Source organism: Ixodes scapularis, unplaced genomic scaffold, assembly GCF_016920785.2.
Source record: "Ixodes scapularis isolate PalLabHiFi unplaced genomic scaffold, ASM1692078v2 PGA_scaffold9__187_contigs__length_104089568, whole genome shotgun sequence".
NCBI lineage: Eukaryota > Metazoa > Arthropoda > Arachnida > Ixodida > Ixodidae > Ixodes > Ixodes scapularis.
Genome location: NW_024609884.1, coordinates 45,703,514 through 45,727,057, shown reverse-complemented (window position 1 = coordinate 45,727,057; position 23,544 = coordinate 45,703,514). Strand labels below are relative to the sequence as shown.

At 45.9% G+C, this 23,544-nt stretch overlaps 1 protein-coding gene across 1 annotated transcript; it reads right to left on the bottom strand.

The window, feature by feature from the left end:
* Positions 1-7,578: 7,578 nt before the first annotated feature.
* Positions 7,579-23,166, bottom strand: LOC121048237 (calcium-binding protein P-like). Its single transcript, XM_042287404.1, has 3 exons — positions 22,510-23,166; positions 8,259-8,322; positions 7,579-8,165 (listed from the first exon to the last, which is right to left on the bottom strand). The coding sequence occupies exons 1-3, from the start codon at positions 23,164-23,166 to the stop codon at positions 7,933-7,935; spliced, it is 954 nt and encodes a 317-aa protein (XP_042143338.1). The 3' UTR covers positions 7,579-7,932.
* Positions 23,167-23,544: the final 378 nt, after the last annotated feature.

Here is a 23,544-nt window from a genome sequence, read left to right as displayed (position 1 = left end):
AAAGAAGGCATGTTTTGGTTGAGACCTGTCTGTTTTTTCTGTTACTTCTGCTCTTCTAAAAAAAAAACCAGTCTCAGGGTAAACGACGAAATGGTGTCCTTGGGGTTGTCCCTTTCTTTTGAAACCATGTTTATTGCCCCGTTCCCTTCCCTTAGCTTTTTTAGCACAAGAGTTTTCAAGTCTTTTGTCCAGGCATAGGTTTCCCGGTATATGGGAGAAAGGAGGAAAGGTGAAGAGGGAGGGGGGGAGGGGAGAGGGCAATAGGGCAATGCAATGGCAGCTTCTGGAGAGCGCACAGCAAGGAATGGCCAGTCTTGTCAAAAGCTTCCTTTCGTTTTCTTGTCATCCCCGTTTCAAGCGCGAACGTGGAGCGTGGGTTTTCTGGGCTGCGTTTCCTCAGCCGCAAGGAACGTGCTCCGATGACTGACAAATCTCTGACAAGTTTACATGTCAATTTTTTTCAATAAGTTTCAGTTTTGATATGCTTCTGAAAGCGTCACGCTTTCTGTTATTTTCGTATGTATATACATTGTCTGACGTGTTTGGTGTGTGTACAATAAACGTGTGTTTAGTGAGGTGTGCCGTGATTTTTCTAGTAATTATGCAATCGCTTTGCAACACAAGTCCGATAATCACCGATTTCTTTCCAGCATTGGAATTAAACACCGAAAAACACCAATTCCAAGAGAAAAAATAAACACCGATAAATAACCCCCGAATCTGAAGAAAAATAGATACCGAAAACACGGAACCCTAGTTATAACGTATAAGCCATTTAGACGCTTAGCATGCGAGAAGGACGTAATGAAATGAGAAGAAAATTGGAGGGGGAAACGAAGGAAAGGAGAGAAATCTTCTGCCAGAAATAATTTATTTTTGCGCGTCGGTCTTTTAAGCAAAACATACACATATTTTAATTTTGGTCAATTTTAATATACAGAAAAGCAACGGGAAAGGAAAGTGGTTCAAGCATCTATTTCCCAGTGTCTTTACTCACCGCATAGTTTGTTTCATCTTAGGTCAGAGCACAGTCAAATGCTCGAACCCACACGAACAACTCCGAACACTCATATAAAACGCAGGGCATTCACTGCGCCTAATTGATTTAGCCAATGAAACGACACATACGGAATGATTATGTGCTTTGATGTCGCACTTTCGACACTGTTGGTAACATCGGCTGCTCTTTGACTTAAAATGAGGTATACACCAACACTGTTTCCAGACGAGCCCGCGTTGCCCACACCAGGTGGGGGAACTGCGCGTGCGCAGAAACCTAAATTAGAGAGGAGTGAAGCGTCTGCGCATGCGCAGTACTACCGACAGCAGCGCCACCGCAGTGGAGTGACGTCAGTACGACTGCGCTGGCCCCGTCATCGTCTGAATTTCTAGGCGATGTCGGCGATGTCAGGAGCTAAAAGTGGCAAGAAAGTTTTGCAAAATAGTGGGATGGAGGTTACTGTGATAAGACAGAACAAGGGTATATTTAACAGGGGTGGCCAGGCTGACCCGGCCTAAGAGCCACAAACAAAACCACGGAACTTCCGAGAGCCGCAAAGGGGGGGGGGGGGGGGGGGGGGGGGCAAATTTTAGTCCAGAGCAATAAACGAAACTCGAAACGCGCTTATCAGATTGTGCTGAGCCCCGAGTGAGCGTCCTCCCCTCGAAGCAGAATGGAATTGCCCGGAGCGCTCACAGCGCCCCCGCCAGCCACCACCTCGGCCACGCGCTCCCAGTGGGTCTTTCGTATTGCCGGAGACTGTACGTAAGGTGGCAGTAGCACGAGACTACCAAACCGCAACCTGTCTTTCGATTTAAAACGCATTCCATTTCTCTTTTTGGGGAACTGCTCGTGTCGTGTGACCGGGAGGGAGGCAAAGTAGGGAGGGGGGGGGGGGGGGGGGCGTGTAGGGGAGGGAGCCGCGAGCCGCAGTTTAAGACACGAAGAGCCGCATGCGGCTAGAGCAGCAGCTTGCCCCCCCCCCCCCCCCCCCCCACACACACACACACACACACACACACTTCTGGTATATTACTTCCGATGAGGGTGCACTTGATTATTATGTCTGCCGCATGCCTTTGTGCGGTCACGGTGTACCGTGGCACTTGCGCCGTTCGCGTTATCCTTCACCGCTTTACAGCAGCGTGCGCGCGTCGAGCTTCACTGCTTTGCACCGGAGTGCTAGGAGCAGTGGCTGACATGGGCAAGCGGGTTAGTGCGATCGGCTCGGAAATTATGCTCAGTACTATAACACGGTCGACCTTTTCAGATGCGGAGCATCTCTTGCTCCGGTCTATGTCCCGCGGCGTCGTTGTCCGCACTCACACTACGCATGCGCAACTCTCCTCCTTCCCTCTCTCCAACAGCTGCGCGTTACTCTCTCCGCTCTCTCTCTCTACCAGCTGCGTGCACTTCGCGTGCGTTCGCTTCTACTCACACCGCGCGCGCATGCGCAACTCTCCTCCTCTAGCCTCCTCTCCTTCAAGTGTGAATATAAGCAGCGGTAGCGCGCTGCGTGCGTTCCTCCTTTGATTTCCTTGCTCTCAAGACTCTGACTGACTGACTGCGCGCGTTCAGTTCACCCGCTGTTGACTCCACTTCACTCCGTTCTTCCGATGAAGTGTGATGGAAGCAACAGTCCCGTCAGTTAGTGGGTTGGCGCAAGCAAGCGTCAGCACCAGCCCACAAACTAACGTAATAACACGCAAGTTAACAACGTTACTAACAACGTTACTAACACCGTTAATAACACCGTTAATAACGATCCGCGATGCTCCGCATCACCCCATGGTTCCCCTCGGGAAGATGGTGTAATTTCTGGTCTTGATTGTAGGTTGACCTCTAATTCTAGAAAAAGGCGTGCCGGAAAAGGAAAAAAAAAACAAAAAACAAAAAAAACACGGATTTATTTAAGTCTAGTTCGCTCTCTGATGGGACCAATCAGACAGCGTAAAAAGCGCACCATCATTGTGTTCGTTATGTTTATGTATACGTATTTTAGCGTCGGCTGCGTCTGGACTAAAGTCACTGGATCTGGGAAAGTAGCGCCATTGCCTTCCCACCTGCTAGCCGGACACAAACAAATACCAACTTACAGACGATAAAACCTCAAGGTGATTGGCTCATCGCTGTGGGTTGCCATGGTGATCGCCATTTTGGACCCTTTCAAAGCTTCGAAGCTTCGAAAGGGTCGTTAAAACCAGTCGCACCTAGATATGGTGCATCATCGTATTGAAAGCGTTCTTCGGCCAATATGAGCGTCTTTGTCAATGTGGATGCAATGAACTTATCACTTATGCCTATTACCCCAGATCTCTTATGATTATGTTGCTCTTATCGCGTGTTTCAAGACAGTAAAATTATTTTTCAATGCCCCCAAGCACCGACGCCGCGTGTGAAGCCGTACATCTTGTACCGCCATCACACGCAACGTTAGTGCTTGGATGCATTGAAAAATAATGTTACCTCTTGAAACACGCAATAGGAGCAACATAATTATAAGAGGTCTGGGGAAATAAGCATGAGTGATAGGTTCATTGCATGCGCCAAAGACACTCATATGGGTCGGGGAACGCTTTCAGTACGATGATGCTCCAAAGCGATCTTGGTGCGACGGGTTTTAACGACCCTTTGGAACCTTCGAAGCTTTGAAAGGGTCCAAAATGGCGATCACCATAATTATTTATCTTTTACGCTCTAAACTGTGTAACATGAATTATATAGGACAAACCAGTACTTCATTTCGGTTGCGATTTAATAATCACAAGTCTCATGTCAAGTTCATACCCACGCTCCCTTTCTCATAACATATGAATCTTAAACTGCATTGGCAAAATACGCATCATGTTCCTTGAATCCGGGTTTAGCTATGATCACGATAGGGAATTGAAGGAGGCTTTCTTCATCCACAACTTCAATTCGGTTGCTTGTCGTATCTACGCAAGTCCAGGCGTACTCACTTGGCTGCCACGGTCTGTGTAGGGCCGAAGCAACACAATGGACCTTTTCCACATACCGAAGGCACCAGGCGGTGGCTGCACAAACTAAAAATCGAGGAAGTGACCTACCTGCGCTACCAATCGATAATGGGAGCTACGCTACCAGTTTCTTCGCTCTCTGAGCAGCGGCGCCTGCCCAACGCGACTTGAAAGAGGGGCATCCGTAGGCGTCCACCCAAACGTCGTGTTTTCCTTTCCGTCGACGTTCTTTTTTTGTGTAACACAATTATATATATGCTGCTGTTACGTGTTCTACTCGCTGATATAACCCTCCTTCCGATTTTCCTCGATTTTTCGTTCCGACTTCCGCCGCTTGGCATCGGGCGCTCGCGCGTGCGCAGAACGCTTCTCGGAAAAGGTCCATTGTTTTGGTTCACCGTGCTAGCCGGGCGCGTCTATCACATTGTTGCGCCAACGGCGCCTGCCACCGTGGCCATGCCTTTCGTGAACATCCTCGTGAGCGTGCGTCCCGTGGCAATCCTGTTCCTCTGTGTGAAATGTCTTAGCACGTAAGCATAATTAAAATATGACATAAATACTTCATAAAAAAAAAAAAAAGAACACGCCACGGCACTTTTGCACTGTCTATATAGATCTCAGCTCTCGAAGCGGCGTGAATCTCGAAATACATCCTCATTGCTATTTCTTAGTGCGCTCGATTTGCTCGGGGGTGATAGGGATTATAGACTGTGTCAAATGCTGCGAATCAATTTATCTAGTTTTAACTATTTTTATTATTATTGTTTACAATTACTATTTTCGATGATTTACCGATAATTTTGTCGGTCCTGCTCCGAATATTGTTAGTACTCTTCATATAGCCACTCTTCCCCTTCCTCACGAACGTTAACAAGATGACATTTTACACACCATCCCACCCTGCGCGCGCGCACACAAAAAACACACACACACACACACACACACACACACACACACACACACACACACACACACACACACACACACGCACACGCACACGCACACGCACACACGCACACGCACACGCACACACACACACACACACACACACACACACACGTGTGTGCTTTAAGTACGAGAGACTGGATTGCCACCAATAATATATAATTATATAATTGGGTTGAACTTGGTCTGCGTCACAGGGGCGACGAGTCTCACAGCTGTAGATGAGAAATTTAGCCAGTGCGGTACAACCGCTAGCCTGAGGTCTTTAACGTGCACCACGCAGTAGTGATACACGACCGCACGCCGGTATGATGCTCATCCAGATCAAAACGGGCAGGGGTGGGGCTCGAACCGAGGATCCCTGGGTTCTGCAGCGCGAGGATTGCCACCAAGAATATGAAGATAGCGTGCATATGAATCTTTAGGTCTAACCACGGCAAGGCGACATCGTGCGTCTCGCTTCTCCATCGATCAAGCGCCTTGCGTGCGTATACGTCTCCACAGTACGCCCTAAACTAGAATATTCTAAATACCCCCTCCCCCAAACAAAGTAGCCAACCAGGACAATTAGCCTAGGTTAACTTCTCTGTATTTCCCATTCAGACAAATCTCTCTCTCTCTCTCTCTAAATTATAATTTGTGTAATCAGTCTGGGACCCTTACCTTAAATATCTTGCATCAGATTTGCAATCAGTTCATAACAGGGCAGCGCCCTTTTTGTTTTTTTTGACATCTCAATATTTATAGCTTTGTTAGCGTCACTGAACTTAAACAAAACTCATCACTGACGCCCCTATGTCCTCGCAGACGTACTGCTAAATTTGGTCTTTTTCACAGGTTTTACTTCGACGACCACCTACATCTATCATTCACTTTGCTACCGCATCGCATATTCCCTTACATTGATCACTATGCAAATGTTGGCCTTCCTTTCACCTGAAACACATCTTTTATATCCTGTTTTCTGGCGACGTCTGTGAACTGGAACGGCCTGGCGGGAGCATCATTTGAACAAGACATCGACTCATTTCGTGAAATGTTTATACGTAGTGCAACGATTTTAATGTTGCAAGAATCGGCAGTTTGTATTTTTTATGTTGTTTATCCAAGCACAAGTGACCAAAAACGTGTCACCTTGCCCCGAAAAACTGCTATCCCGCTGCGTAATCGCAAAGGAAAAAAACCGAATTATTTGCCTATCTACAGCCGCGTGTGGCGGTTACGGGAACTACGGTGACAGCGTCTCTGCGGAAGACGCGGAAGTCAATAAAACCCTGTCCCCCTCCGCCAGCGGCGTAGACTTTCCATTTTCCCGGGGGGGGGGGGGGGGGGGGAGGGGGGGGGAGGAGGGGCTGCGCAGTTTTTTTACACCGGCAATTATCAGTACTTTATTTTAGGAGGTACAGTCTCCGGCGATATGAAAGACCCACTGGGAGCGCGTGGCCGAGGCAGTGGCTGGCGGGGGCGCTACGAGCGCTCCGGGCAATTCCATTCTGCTTCGAGGGGAGGACGCTCACTCGGGGCTCAGCACAAACTGATAAGCGCGCGCTTTAGCTGAGCCCCGAGTGAGCGTCCTCCCCTCGAAGCAGAACGGAACTGCCCGGAGCGCTCGCAGCGCCCCCGCCAGCCACCGCCTCGGCCACGCGCTCCAGTGGGTCTTTCATATCGCCGGAGACTGTACATTTTACAGCGTATGTATATCGCCATGTGTGCGTTATTTTGTTTACATGCCACTCCTATAAGCTCGTTACACGGCACGTAAACAGCGTCTCGGTTAGAAACATGGCCCGGAAGGGGGGGGTGGGGGGGGGGGGAGGGTTCTGCCCCCCCCCCCCCGGATTTTACCAGGGAGAGCACGAGCCCCGATGCCCCCCCCCCCCCCCCCCCCCGTAGTCTACGCGTATGCCCTCCGCTGCTACAAGCGCCGTCAGCCCCGTCAGCCCCGTGGCGGACTGTCTTTCGTGTCAACCGCTCGCCGCGACCTTCAACGATGCTAATACTTTAAAAGTCGACAATCGCATGCAGAGGAAGCGGCTGGGGTCTCTGAAGAGAGAACCCAAGGGGAAACCACGTGATCCTTCATAGTACGTCACTCGAAAGTCGACGTGGAGAGTTGAGGGGCACTTTGACCTTCGATTTGTTTCATTTTTCAAAATAAAAACTAACGCTCGAAAAAAAAAAAAAAGTTTTTTGTTGGTTGTTTTATAGGTGACACAGATAAATATCCGCAGTTAATTGGCCAGTCCGAAAATCGTTGCACCGCCCCTTTAACCTTGTTATTTAACTAAACCCCTCGCTTACGTAATACCTGACCCCCTAAGAAACTTAAATTATATTTTTAAAAAAAATACTGATAAGGCGGACACAAATTCGTCTACGGCACGGAAGGAACAAAAGTCGCTTTTGGGTGCGGCATCCGGATTCCCATACTGATGGATCTACCCCGAACAAAGCTGACAGCACGGCGGGAGCTCGACCTCCTCTCTGCGCATGGTTATAGCCGAGAGCCTGGTACAACGAGCACGTAGCTTCGACCCCACTATCGACTTAGGGGTGAGCGGAGTAGAGCGGTCTCCGTTGGAGGTGATGTCAGTGCATCATTTCATAGCAAACTGCAAACCTTCTCAAGTTTCACCACTGAAGACTTCTGGCAACTTTTGGTCATCACAAAACCCCATTTTAATCACCCTGGTCGTACTCCATGCACGCAGATTGGGGGAAATCCAACTATCCGCATCCACGTGTTGCCATAAACCTTGACGTCACAACACGGCAATGCCAGGTGGGGTGGCGGGCCTGTCAAGTCGGTAAATAGTTTCAGTTTCAGTTAATTTCTTATATTAAAATTTGCAAACAAAAGTCAGGTAAATTAACTGCAATTTTTTTTGCGTAGTTTGTCACTGTCTTTCGGATAATGTATTTTGTTTAAAATGTGCGAATTCACGGAGGAGCTCCTCTTTAACGATTTCCCAGCTGGTGTTAAAAGGCTTCCGCAGCTGTCATGCAAATCTAGCCAGTAAATTCGACTATCTGGTAAACGGTTTCGGTGTCTCCCATAGCTGAGCCGGATCGCAAGCTGGTCGCACTGCAGCGGTAGACCCCATAGTCGCCGGGCTCCACCCCGTAGATGTGTAGAACGGCCTGCGGTCCGTGCGCGTCAGCGAAGAGCCGCCGGCTACTGTAGTCGATCGGCTGGTACGTGCAAGTCGGCACAGGGCAGAAGCAAGGGCCGCAGGTGTGGCTGTGTCCATGACTTGGCCCTCCGGGAACTTGGTTCGGGATATAACCAGGCTGGTGCTGACCACTCCCAGGCTGCTGCTGGTGGGGATGGTGGTATGGGGGCTGCCAGGAAGCTGGCGGCTGGCGAGGGGTGTTCGTTGCTTTCACCCATACCACATTCTGGAACGAAAAGAGGTGGGATAATACATCAAGGCGCCTGGAGTTCCGCTTCCAGCTCACGTCTTGTGGGCACGTTCTGCCTCAACGCGACGGGAGGAAACGAGCCCGTGCTCGTTGCCGTCGCAATAAAATCGCCTAAATCACGCACCCTCAATTGACCCCGTAAGTATGACGTCACTTCTCTGAACAAACCGTTGCTAGGGGCGTTGCCATGGACGAATACATGGGACTGGATTTCGCTACGAAAGAACCATCGTGCAAAAATCAAACGTAGAATTTAAACGTTAATATATATATATATATATATATATATATATATATATATATATATATATATATATATATATATATATATATATATATATATATATATATATATATATATACTGTTTTTTTAAGCTTAACAAATTTGTTTAAAAAAAGCCGTGAAAGTTACACTAATGCCGCTTCGGGCTCCAAGCCAACATGCCTATATATATATATATATATATATATATATATATATATATATATATATATATATATATATATATATATGGGTGGTTTCATTTGAAATCGAACACGCTTGTCGGGGTGGGTCTTTCGATTTTTTTTTGAAAAAATATGTGTAATTGCCCCATTTCTGGAAAGAACAAAACCGCTTTCCAAATTTAAAAAAAAAAAAAAAATATTTCGCTTCACAAAAAATTATTGAGTGGAGCAGGGTGAAAATCTTTTTTACTCCGTGATTTTTCTACCTAGTTCTGTACGCTGGTATGAATACGGGAAGCATACAAAACTCACAGTAATTTTTTGTGCTCTTGTATGTTATTTGGACTATTTTTTAGTTTAAATGAAAATACTTTTGTAGTTTTGTTTATTGAGGTAAAAAATGCCAAACATCGTCTCTTTGACGATCAAGTGACATATTCAGAGCCTTGTAACTCATGATTTATTATATTTGTCACTTATTAAATACTATGCGGGTGTAGCCCTATACATGGGCTATCGACGGGCATAAGTTTTGTTTATTTTATTTTCACTGAATTTTTTATAAAAAATTGGAAATATCGTCGAAAATGAAATTAACCGATATTTTGAACCCACTTTATCAAAAAAAGGCCATTTTTTATTTCGTTCAATTTTTTTATTATTGCTGCCGATCATATGAACTTTCAATTGGCTTGATGCGATTTCCCCCTTTTTTTGTTGTATCTTCTTTAGAAGTGATCGAAATCGCTCCCACGTGACAATGCGGTGACAACTTGTTCGATGTTCGATCCGATGTTTAAAGCCAGGGCACAAAGGGCGGAGAAAACGGAACGAGCTCTTCATGTAGCCAGACCGGGGTCATATATCTGTTTGTGCTATACACAGCTTGTAAGGCACGTACAGCACGCGCGGCCCCTCGCGCTATAGGCCAATCTTCGTTACACCCAGGGAAGCATCCGGCACGGGCGCCAATCTATGATGTGTCTTGTCGGGTGCAATCATATAACCATGTAATCGCCTGTTCTTTATTGTCAGCGTGTATATAAAAATATGTAATATCACATGCCCCTCTTTAAGAAGGAAAAGCAGTTTGCAGAAAAAAAGTGAGGAAAACGGACTGAGTTTACTTGAAGCGAAGACAATTTTTTACAGAACACAAACACCAATTGGCGATAAATAGTCACTTTTATTAATTAACGCTAATATATTTAGGATGTACTTGTAAAACAATATGTTGTTGTGCTTTAAATAGTCCAGTTCACGAGCAACGTAACATTGGAACTTTTTGACAACGGCATCGGCTTGCCTGTGGAGACGATCGAGCGCGGGGGCGAGCTGAACTTTGTACCGCAGAGGTCGGATACACCCGAGACGTTCAACAGCGTGGTAAGTCGAGACGGACAGAACGAAAACTGGAGCCAAAGCGAGAACCTGAGACGGTGGCCCTTTTGTTTGAACGAGTGTGTGCAGTTAAAAACAAAAGTGTTGGGTTCTGTTCAAGACTGGATCGATATCTCTGATGCAAAGAAGCAAGGATTCCCACATGCACAGAAGACAGCGAAAGCAGTCACTTAATGTCTCTGTAGATTTTTAGTTTCTCCACTTTGTCGCACCGAGCTTAATGCAAAGATTGTACAGGTATATAACCCCGGTCTGGCTACATGAAGAGCTCGTTCCGTTTTCTCCGCCCTTTGTGCCCTGGCTTTAAACATCGGATAATGGAACATCCGCTGCACCGCTAAATATCAGACTAAGGAATATCAGTTGCCATCATTAAAAATTAATAAAATACAATGTAGCCAAGCACGAGTGTTCTCAATCGAAATGAATTTACCCGCTGCATTTGAACACACAAATAAGCAGTATATTCTTTGCAGCGAAGCCGACCTGCGGAAAATGTGTTTGGCCGTTCAGAGAACGTGGGAGCGATTTCGATCACTTCTTGAGAAGATACAACAAGAAAAGGGGGAAATCGCATCAAGCCAATTGAAAGTTAATATGATCGGAAGCAATAATAAAAAAAAATTGAACGAAATAATAAATGGTCTTTTCGGATAAAGTGGGTTGAAAATATCAATTAATTTCATTTTCGACGATATTTCCAATTTTATATAAAAAATTCAGTGTAAATGAAATAAACTAAACTTATGCCCGTCGATATTCCATGTATAGGGCTACACCCGCATAGTATTTGATGAGCGACAAATATAAAAACTCATGAGTTACAAGGCTCTGAAGTTGTCACCGCATTGTCACGTGGGAGCGATTTCGATCACTTCTAGAGAAGATACAACAAAAAAAGGGGGAAATCGCATCAAGCCAATTGAAAGTTCCTATGATCGGCAGCAATAATAAAAAATTTGAACGAAATAAAAAATGGCCCTTTTTGATAAAGTGAGTTCAAAATATCGGTTAATTTCATTTTCGACGATATTTCAAATTTTATATAAAAGATTCAGTGAAAATAAAATAAACAAAACTTATGCCCGTCGATAGCCCATGTATAGGGCTACACCCGCATAGTATTTAATAAGTGACAAATATAATAACTCATGAGTTACAAGGCTCTGAAGATGTCACCGGATTGTCAAAGAGACGAAGTTTGGCATTTTTTACCTCAATAAACAAAACTACAAAAGTATTTTCCTTTGAACTAAAAAATAGTCCAAAAAACATACAGGAGCACAAAAAATTATTGTGAGTTTTGTATGCTTCCCGTATTCATACCAGCGTACAGAACTGGGTAGAAAAATCACGTTGTAAAAAACAGATTTTCACCCTGCTCCACTCAATGATTTTTCGTGAAGCGAAATATTTTTTTTTTTAATTTTGAAAAGCGGTTTTGTTCTTTCCAAAAATGGGGCAATTACATATATTAAAAAAAAAAAGAAATCGAAAGACCCACCCCGACAAGCGTGTTCGATTTCAAATAAAACCACCCATATATATTCTCGACAAACTTCTCTCGTGGTAAGTGTAAAATCTGGGCGTGCTATATATATATATACATATATATAGCACGCCCAGATTTTACATTTACCACGAGAGAAGTTTGTCGAGAATCGTATGTTTCTGAAATATTTGCAACGGTAGCTTTCGGGCCTCGGGAAGTCTCGAGACACCTCCAGCAGATGACGAACGCATGACGAACGCACAAGGAATGGCTGAGGTATGCCGTCTGCAACAGTTTGAATAAGTGTGCATATAATGGTAAATTTTTTATCTTCGATTTATTAGGAACATCTCAGGTCTAAAAAACTCATCAGGTTTATAAAAAAAAAATGTTCTTAACTACGATACGGGGATACCGTGTGACGAAAATCATCGCGCGTATGTGGAGATCCGTTAAAAATACAGCGAGAGAAGCATATATGTTTAGAACATGATATCAACGCAGCGCGGAGCTCTATTTTTGGTTTTGCAGTTGACGCGTCCATAGACTTTTGTAGGTTGTTTGTTTCTCACTAAAAGTTCAAATGAAATATAAGGTCTCGATGTCCATTGACTGTATTTCCAAGTAAACTGCAGTGGTGCAAGTAGTAACCTGGTACAGACGTGCTAAAACAACCTCCGGAAGCGGTTTCAATCGGGAATATCTTTTCGCAGCTTTGCACAACTAAAGCTACAGTCAGACTGCTCGTTTAAAAGACACGGTGATCGCTGTCGACATGACGACAGAATTGTCTACGAATGCGCCTCAAGCCTATGATATGCATAGGGCAATGTTTAATCGCAAACATTGCTCTATGCATATTACTCCGTCCTAGTTCTAAACTATCGTTTTGTTTGTGATATTGCTGGAACAGTATTAATATGCGCCATGCGAGGTCCCACCTTACTCCTTATACCGAATGTAGAAGTTGAAGGGGATGAAGACAGTTAAAGTATTGAAAACAGAAAAAAAAAGAAGGATTGTTTAAACAAAAAAAAAAAAAAAGAACACGAGGCTTAATGTAATTTGGCTATCCCCTAAAAACAAAAAACAAAAAAAGCCGTCTCTTTTTGCTTTTTTTATTACGGTTTCCACATCTCTTAAAGGGGCCCTGCAATCATATTTAAGCGTCTACCTTTTATGCGGTTTCCACGTCTCTTGGGGTTCGGGCAAGCCAGCGGGCACGGAAAGAGTAGCTAAATATCAGTGCGCCATATTTTAACCGGAGGACACGGAAACCTCCTCCACCGACGAGGGCGACCCGCGGTACCGAAAGCGCGCAAAATGTGACGTCTTTGGTCTTGGGCTTACTACTGGTCAGAGCCACTAAAAACTTCTTTTTGGTCGAAATACAAAATATAAGTGGCGCGAATCGTTTCAATTATTTATGAAAGTAGTTTTTCTTCACTATTATAGATGAAAAAAAGATAGAAATGCACTTTATAAAGTACGGAAACAAGGAATGACCCGTCAACATACCCGCCGCCAAGCGGTGGAAAAGGCGGCGCATACTAGAAAGGAGTAGTGGGATAAGGCGCCGACACGGAAAAATCCCGGATGTACGCGGTGGCGCTGCAGTCGTCTGGACAGGAGGATCCGACCGGCTCCGAGCGTTCCGAAGGCCTTCGGCGAGAGGCTTTGTCTTGCGGTTTGGCCGTTTCGCGGTATGGCAGCGCGAAGTGGCTCCCATTCTGAACTGATCTTTACCCCGTGTTTGCTGTCGTTTGTGGCCAATGAAGTGTCGTGCCGAATTAGTGTTTAATCGCGCAGAAAACGCAATGAAAGCCGCTTTGGCTGCCCGCTGCATACAGCCTATCCAAAACATGCTTTAGTGGCGCCCTCTGGCGCCGTCGACACGGAGTGCGGTGGCCGTGAGCGCTCGTTGAGCTCACTATTCCTCCTCTAGTTCACGGCCACTCAAGCCAGGACCTACGACGTCATGAAGGAGATTATTTTTTGCTTGTTTTTGTAATTCTAAATTGCCTATAACTTTTAAAATAAAGCGAATTTCGCGAAAAGAAAAGTTTCACTAAGTTACTACGTTCAGTGCGCTCAGGTTCGGTGCAAATTAAAAAACAGTAAAAAGTCCTTGCAGGGCCCCTTTAAGGCCCATACGCACATTCGCGTTTGAGCGCGGTGCGTTCCGTAGCGGCAAGCGGACGCGTTGCGTTGCGAAGACCGCTTGCGCCAAACTTGTACCCACAGTTGCGTTGACACGCAGTCAGCCGCAGTCAAGAGCCAATAAGAACGCGCTATCGTCGCTAGTGGCTCACCAATAGTAAGCGAAATCCAAGGCAACATGGCGGCGCACGGCGACGGCGTCGAAGCGTTCGATCTTGGGACAATCTCGCCGGCTTCCCCGACGTTTTGTAAAGCTTGAACCATCGCAGCCTTGGAAAATACAGTCCCCACCGCTCCCCAAAACGAAAAAGCAAGCACTGCGACGGCGTACCGGATACGTCTCGCCGAGTGGGCCGGAGCGAACACGTCACCCCCTCTCCTCTTTCGGCTTCTGATTGGTCGAACGCGCCCGAACGCACCGCAACGCTTCGGAGAGTTGAACGAGTCTCTACTCGCTTGCGTCGTGCTACCGAGCGTTGCGGGAAGGCGCGCGTCGGTCCGCAAGCGACCGCACCTGGCCGCAAGGACTCCGCAACGCACTCAAACGCGTTCAAACGCGAATGTGCGTACGGCGCTGAACGAGTCTCTACTCGCTTGCGTCGCGCTACCGAGTGTTGCGGGAAGGCGCGCGTCGGTCCGCAAGCGACCGCGCCTGGCCGCAAGGACTCCGCAACGCACTCAAACGCGTTCAAACGCGAATGTGCGTATGGCGCTGGTTCGGGCAAGCCAACGGGCACGGAGAGAGTAACAAACAGTGCGTCATATTTTAACCGGACGACGCGGAAACCTCTTCCACCTAGGCTACGGGGGCGACCCGCGGTGCCGAAAGCGAGCGATATGTGAAGTCTTTGGTCCTGGGCTTACTACTGGTCAGAGTCGCTAAAAGCTTCTTTTTAGTCGAAATACAAAATATAAGTGGCGCGAGCCGTTTCAATTATTTATGAAAGTAGTTTTTGGTCAGTATTTATTTTAGATCAGAAAAGAAACAAATGCAGTTTATAAAGTACGGAAACTAGAAATGGCCCGTCGACATACCCACCACCAAGCAATGGGAAAGGCGGCACGTACTAGAAAGGGACCAGGCACCGACGAGCGGCGAGCGTAGAAAGGTCCCGGATGAACGCGGCGGCGCTGCGGTCGTCTACGGGCTTGAGGATCCGGCCGGTTCCGAGTGTTCTGAAGGCCTTCGGCGGGCAGGTTTGGCTTACGGTTCGGCCGTTTGGCAGTATGGAAGCGCGAAGTGGCTCCCGTTCTGAACTGATCTTTACCCCGTGTTTGCTGTCGTTTGTGGTCAATGAAGTGTCATGCAGAATTAGTGTTTAATCGCGCAGAAAATGCAATGCGAGCCGCCCTGGCTGCCCGCTTCATACAGCATATATCCAGAACAGCCTATCCTGGCGCCTTCTCGAGCCGTCGACACGCGTAGTGCGGCAGCCGTGAGCGCTCGCTGAGGTCATTACCCCTCCTCTAGTTCACGGCCACTCAAGCGACCAAGGACGTCACGAAGAAGGTTATTTTTTGCTTGTTTTGTAATTTTAATTTGCCTATAGGCTATAACTTTTAAAATAAAGCGAAATTCGAGAAAAGAAACGTGCTATTAAATTACTACGTTCAGTGCGCTCAGATTCGGTGCAAATTAAAAACCAGTAAAAAAGATTTTGCAGGGCCCCTTTAAGGCGTGGAGTGAGGATACCGAGGTATCTCCGAGTGGCACAGCAAAGCTTTCATGGGCACTTAGTGAATCATCTTCATTTTCAGCGTTAGCTTCTTCTAGGAGAGGGTCGAACTATGTCGCCCCCCCCTTAGCCAGAAACGCTAAGCTAATGCACCGCCAGTCTCCTCCTCCGACATGTGTATCCTTTTGGGCCGTTTTCCCACATTCTTTTCTTCAAGAAGAACATAAAATTAAGGCTCAGAAGCCTCAGTGTTTGTTGTACTGTAAACGACTTTATTTTTTGGCGGTCACGTCATTTCGTGACTTTCGCTAAGTATAAATTTGGGGAATATTTAGTGGGCACGACAAGTTACGATTGGAAGTGGTTCGCTCTGTACTGGTTGCGATAGAGTGATGTATTTACGTGAATAATTTGTCTAAATATTTTTAAATCGTGAAAAATTTTCAAAATTAGTTATTAGCAAAAATTAGTCCACTTTAGTATTTGATGCGGTTGCTACAACAGTTAGGAACCATATTTCATTCTTTATTGAAAAAAACAGAAGAAAAGGCAAAAATAAGCTGCGAGATATATAAAAGAGAACCCCCCACAAAAAAATAAATAAATAAATAAATAAAAAGTTGATGTTTTCTTGTCGGCAAAATGCTTTCTAGACAGTTGTTGAAATGAACGAACCATGAGAGGAACCCGATGGGGCAAGCAGATGCCAGCATGCGAGAAGAATAGAGGCTTGGCTTTCTTCAGTTTTCATTTATACTCGGTTCAGCTCAAAGCTGACGGTGCGGTGGGAGATACGTGCTAGCCGAACCATTCAACCACTTCCTATTCATCGCCTGACCCCGGTCTCAACCACGTGGGGAAAGATAGGCGTATGACTGGTCCGACGAGCATATAGCATCCACGGCACTATGGGTACTTTAAAGGGATATTACAACAAAATATCGGCGCGTTTTTTTTTTGGTCTATATGTGTTCAAGGGAGCAGGAGTCACATTTGAAAATGGTCTATTACACTCTTTTCAAAAGTCCGCGTCATCGCCTGTCCGCCATTGCTTGCTCACCTACTCTGAGCAGGTGTTGGACACGAGGACTGTGACAGCGTTCAGTGTGAGCCCGGCTCGTATTGAAAACAGTCGCTGTGTCAGTGTTCGGCTAGTACTCGGATCCAATCACGTGATTTGTGCCCAGAAATGGCGATCATCAATGTTGCTTGATTGAATTTTGAACAGGGTCCATTGTAAGGCTCCTTTTTCTCCTTTCTCTGTCCATTTTGTAGGGCAAGAGCAACGCAACGATTGCCGTCGCCCGGGGAGTGCATTCATACATAATTTCTACTGTATGCAGGCTGGTTTTCTTTTTATTGCTGACTTTTTTTCGTCAAACCCCCCAAAAATATATTTATTATTATTTTTTTTTTTTTTTTTTTTTACCGCTAACACAATCTCTTTTACCGAACGCTCATTCTCCGCCCAAATGTAGCCCTAGCGGTCCGAACCAGATGCAAAAATGTCTGAACTAACCGTTATTTTATTCAAAAGTTATGTGATTTTCTGACATTTTCAATGGGAAAATCTCGCCGATTTTTGCCAGTTTTCGGTGACTGGCGCCATAGAGCTCCGGGTATTATAAGAGGTTCACCGGCCGCCATTTTTCCATTGAAAATTTCGGAAGATCGCTTATAACTTACAACTATTATAAAATCGCAATCGCATGGTTTCCACCTTTTCATTGAATCAGAAGGTCCGATCTGCGGTAATTTATTAGCGTGGAAGGGCAAGAGACCTTCGGGCGAAAATGCCGACACACGCAATCCTTTTTATACAAGATCCCCGGGTTGACTTCAAACATTCTTCTGACGGTTTCTGACAATGCCTTCCTTTCACACCAAGCTGTCAGAACGCAACATTCACGCTTTGGTAAAGTTACGACATCCGTTTCGTTGTCAGCGGGTCAGCCAGTGCATGCCATAAAGTAATCCTTCACCACGCCTCTGCTGCGAGCAAAAGAATTTCCTCATCTTTTGTCCTTGACTAGCAGACTGCGGTGTTGGGAAAACTTCCTGTTCCCAATGTGTATACGAGTTTAGGTATATTGCATCTTGGAAATTTGTGCTCCTGCGTCTGTCGGCTTTTTCGTCCTCGTGTGTTGCCTTGATTCTTCGGGGGCGATTATTATTCGAACCGTCGCAAGCTGTCAATACTTTGGCAGTTCCGGAAATCGGCTTCGCGTTCGACCATCGCTAGTGTTCGCTGTTTTCATTATCAAAGAATATTTTCGAGCATCAAATTTCACCGCTTGGGGTTCTGTCCTGACTGACTCACTGAGCACTGTCCGCTTTACTATATCGTTTCAATAAAAGCCTTTTATTTTGAAAAAAAAAAAAAAAAAAAAAAAAAACTGGAGAATTTGGCGATCGTTTGTTTGACAGCGTCGCTCTCTGTACAATATGCGACATATAGTATTAGGTATGATTTCACGTTTACGTCGCCAGTTTTCTGCACCTTCATGTTTACTGCATTCGTATAAGTCTTTGGTTAGATCACGGTCAGAATTGGGCACTGTGGTCTGAAATTCACTGACTATTTCGCAAGCTATCGCGATTGAAAATGTACGGAAGCGAATTATTAGAATTGTCCGTATTGGAAGGGAGTGTTTCTACCGCTATGAATCATTGCTTCATAGGTTTCTATTGCATAAACTGACTGCATGTGAGAAGAAAGCACCGATATTTTATGTTTTCACAGAGGGTTGTCCACGGTCAAGTAAACTCGATGGTCTTATTGCAGTTTCTTAACTTCCATGTTCACCCCAAATCATTAGGAACAAATCAACTTTTTACCCCTCCTTTACATCATCTGTGTCACCTCTTTTGAGGGTTCAAATTAATTTCAATAATGCTCATCAAAATAACATTGATATTTTATTGCCCATCAGAATTTTATGAAACAATTACGCGAATGGATGCCTTTGCCTTAAGCAGACGAAATCAGGAGGCCTAGCTCTAGTTTTTTTTTTTTTTTTGCTTGTGTTTGTTGTCAGTGCTTCTTTCACGATTTGTATTTTTGTCTTATATGCATAATACTTTACCCATGTTTGTGCACCACACAGTAGACCGCGAGGTTGTTTGTGGGCACCGGAAAATAAAGCATTATTATTATTATTATTATACATTGGACCCATGTTACCTGTCTTGCCGCACACTAAGAAAAATCCGTTTTTGAAATGTTCTTCGACGCCTCAAGAACACTTTCAGCTCGTGAAGAACGGTTTCGCCTCAATCACTATCGTTCCCTGGCGCACTAGGAAGGCAACTGGGTGATGAAGAACTCTTTCGCATCAGAAAAGGAGCTTAAAAGAACCCCTTATAGGTTTTTCACGAAGACCCCTTTTAGGGGGTGCTTAAAAGAACCTTTTAGGGTGCAAAATATGGGCAAGCCGAAGAATCCCTAAGAGTTATTTTACGACCAGATTTTTTTCTTCTTACGTACAGGTGAGGGGGCTATGTTTGAAGGAAGTCTCTTCCTGATTAAGATGAAATGACTTCTGCACTATAAAAAAATGGTCGTAAAAGAACTTTTAGGGGTTCTTTTAACCTCCTTTTGTGATGCGAAAGAGTTCTTCATCGCCCAGTTCCTTTCTAGCGCGCCAGGGGACGATAGTACTTGAGGCGAAGCCGGTCCTCGCGAACTGAGAGTTCTTGGGACGGTAAAAAAGCCCTTCAAAAACAGATGCTTTTTTTTTTTTTTAGAATGCGTGTGCGTTTTCGACGAAAAACAATCCGATAAACACCTGCCGGTAAATAATTACGGGTTTATTCTGGAAATTATTTTCAAAATCCTGGCTTCGTGAATGAGCAGCTTAGAATAACAATAATTCTCGGCCGGCTCTGGATACTTTTCCACTTCTTAGAGTGCATCGTGACAGAAATCGAAAGGACCGTCTTGGCGAGCTCTCGATTACCGGACGCAAAAGCTGGTCATTATATGACCTATATGGCGTCTGGCTCCAAAATACGAATGCTTTCGGAAAAGAAATTACCTAATCGCAGAAAACACGGCCAAAAGCATAGTTGTGATAGACGATCTACTAAAATCTCATTTTTACGTTATTACATTTTGTCCTCTCGGGTGAACGATCTGTTTATTTTGAAACCTCGAAAAATTATATAAAACAAGAACACCAATTTCCTCCCAAACCAGTTTGTCAGGTTTTAAATTCAAAAATGTACAAAAATCCGCACTGCAACTCGACTCAACCACTTTTTTTTTTTTTTTTTTGGGGGGGGGGGGGGGGGGGGGAGCAAAAAAAGAAAAAAAAGGAAAAAAAGAAAAAAGAGGGGGGTGGCTTTATTTACTTATTATCTGGAACAGGTGTCGCAAAATTTACGATAACCACAATTTATGCATATTTTCTTGTCTCCGTTCTGAGCGTTTTATTTCCTCGCTGCGTTTCTCGTCCTTGTGCCTTGTAGGTGGTCAAGGGCGCGTCAAAGTGTGCCTTACAGCGTTTTTTTCTTGGTCGCTACTATGAAATCATGATGGGAAATAGACTCATCATTGCTGTCACAAATAAAAATGCTATTTTATAAATTTATCCTGTTACATTTTAGGGCCAGTCACATAGTTTACGGATTGTCACCCTGGAATGTGATAGTTGCAAACTTCCCAAGACAGCACCGTGCTAAACACAACCATGTTAATATTCGCCCAATGCTCACAAAAAGACAAGCATAATTAAAGACCATATACGGCATTGGGTTGACAAAAATACCGTACGTATCACACGCAAAAAAGAACAACAGCAACGCTGAACTTTAACTTCTATAAATATTCATAAAAAAAGACCAAAACTTCGAAAAGTTTTTTTTTTTAGATAGAAACCCCCAAAAATACGCAGCATCTGAAAAAAAGAAAAAGAAATAACGAAAAAAGCAGACATGTTTTAGAAGTGATGGAAGCAGGAAAGCAAGATCTCACTTCTCGCAGCTGCATATGGCTCACTTTTGCTAACCCGTTCTTGCTCTTCAAATTTATACAACCTTATTTGCCCCATGAAAAGTCGACCGCATGCGATAGAACAAAAAAGAATCACTGTGACGACCGACAAATAACCTTGCGGACTTTTTTTTAAAAATAAACTCATCATATAAATACATTATTATTTCTGTGGAATGAAGTTACCGATAGTCGACTGTAAAGCTATTTGGTACATTTGGTTTTGAATGGAGCGACATGACAGGACAAGATTTTTCATATATAACCGACATACCTATACCTTGTTCAATATGCATGCGATGTACCATCATAAAAAGTTCGTCAGCTCCTTGTGCACCTCGTGCGTTTGTTTACCTCCCAAATGCGCCCACGTGTGTTTCTTTCTCCACGACTTCAACCAATAACGGTGCAAGCTTGGCTGTCCCGTCATCACGCGTTCTCATGCGTCCTATATGTTGCCTTGTAAAATGAAAAAAAAAAAAAAAGCGCGAAGACGGACAAAGGACGTGCATCACAAACAGCGCTCTGTGATTCACACAATGGCACAGATCATTGTGCAATTTCACAATGCAGAGCCAACTCGAGTAAGTTTCAAGGATACTTTATGTTGCCCTTTGATTGGCGTGCCCTTCTTTGCGTTCAGATGCGTCAAAGACGCATTTTAGAACAACCGAAGCTTATCGGAATCTCTGTTCAAACCTAAATTGTTGGTGGAAAGCTATCGAGGCTGGCTCCTGCCAACTCTTTCCACTTTAGCATTGCGAGCGCTGGAGAGGAGGCGACGTCCTCTCCAGCGTTACCTCTTCTAAAATGGAAGGAGGAGCTTCCATTTCATTCTTGACCTGTCGCCGACTGTAGATCGATCAACTGTCGGGGTTGTGCTATGTGACCGCGTTGTCTGCGTGTCGAGCGCACAGCATGGTCGATGGGTGCATGGCGGCATCGTGTACACTGCAAAAGGGCAAGCCCCGTTCACACGTGTAGAATGTTGCGCGAATGTGTACCGACGGGTGTGGGCGGCAAAGACAGTCACAAAGAATGGCAGCTCTCTTAGTGAAGGGTGTACGTGAGAGCTTTGATCTGATCAAGGTGAACGAGCTGAGTGACACAAACTTACGGTACCCCCCCCCCCCCCCCCCCCCCTCCCCCTCCCCCTCCTTGGGAACCCTCCCCTGCCCCTGACAGGCAGCCATGCAGCGTGCGGAAATGCTGCATTACACAATTTATTAACCCTGGAGTGTGGGGAAACAGAAGGACCGGACAACACGAAACTCCCATTCCAACGTGTTGTCCTGTCCTTCTGTTTCCCCACGCTTCGGGGTTAAAAAAGGTCAGTTCTTTTCCAGCTCACCTGCACCCTTACACTAACTGCATTACGTGTTTCTTCGTGCATTTGTTTCCATACGGGTGACAGGGGACAGGGCACATTTTGAGGTGTGCAGTAAGGTAAAATAAAAAGATGATTTGTCCGGTCCTGAGCTAGGAAGAGAACACTGGGCACGTGACATTATTTTCAAAACATTAGATAAGCGAGGACGAACGACAAAGATTACTCGCCAGTCGATGCAGATAAAGTGCTTGGACAACCCCAATATTCGAAGCATTTAGCGTGTAATTTCATCCCCCAAGCAACTTGTTTCCCAGGGCATGATCTAGTTTTCTGACACAAAAAGCACACAAATGAAACCGTACTTCGTCTCACCCTACGGTGGACTACATCCAAAGGTACGGGTCGCCAGGTCCAATCGCAAGCCAATTAGAAATCACGTGACATATTACTTCGACGCGCGTAGCAGTGCACCGAGACGTACGCACTGATACGCACGCCGGGTCAATATTTATGCCACGTGGTTTCTAAGTGGTTTGCTCTTGTACCCGGCGACCTTCAGCTTTGGCTGTAGTTCATTCTAAAGTGAGAGGAATGGTACAGCTATGTGAACGTCAGAGTGACATCGCGCAGAGATGTAGGATATCTACCGTATCAATGTACTTACCGACACGATCTTGTCGCCTTGCAGATTGCAGATCAGCTCCACGTCCCTTGCCCCGTTGACATAGCGCACGGAGCCCATTCCAAGGAACTTTCCAGGAAAAGGATCCACGTTTTTGGGCGCGGGAGGCGGCGGAGGAACTGGTGGATGACTGGGGCCAGGGATCCAGGGGCCAGGCGAATGCGGCGGGAGTGGTGGTGGGGGCGGAAGAGGCAACGGGTACGGATAAGGCAGCACGGACGGGTAGTGTGCTGCGTAACCGTACGTCCCATGCTGCTGGTGCTGCCGGTGTTGATACTCATACGAATAGCCATGCGGGGGGTAGTAGCCGGACTGCGGTTGGTAATAGCCGGACTGCGGTTGGTAATAGCCGGACTGCGGTTGGTAGTAGCCGGACTGCGGTTGGTAGTAGCCGGACTGCGGCTGGTAGTGGCCGGACTGTGGTTGGTAATAGCCGGACTGCGGCTGGTAGTGGCCGGACTGCGGTTGGTAGTAGCCGGACTGCGGCTGGTATTGGAAGCCGCCGACGGTGTACGCGGGATAGTACGACCAGTACGCATAGTTGCAGCCGGGACGTGTCTGTTGGGCTGGTGCCTGATGCGCCACGGGCTGTTCCCGGAACCCAATGGCCAGCAGCAGCAAGAGCAGGGCGTGCTTCATAGCGGACTGGCCAGGCGTCGTCTTGGGTACGTCTTTTTCTCCGCAGCTATGCCGGGAAAGAGGGACTCGAACGTCTCGGAGCACCGGCCAAGCCGAACGACTGAGGGATCGCCGCCTGCAAGGACGACGGGTGACCTTGCCTTTTCGAGTCATTTTCTATGGAACCCACGCCATGCATTGTTGCCTCTTCCCGTCCGTTTGTTAGTGTTCCGGTGTGGACGTTGTGATGCGGGTGGCATTGGCTCGGCCGGGATACGATGTTTCGAGGTGTTGCCTTTGTGACGCCCCCAAATGGCTGTCGCATGAGACGATAATTGCGTGCTTCATGGTTTACGGCTACCTGAGGCGTACCGCGTGCACGTGGGACGACTTCCTTTC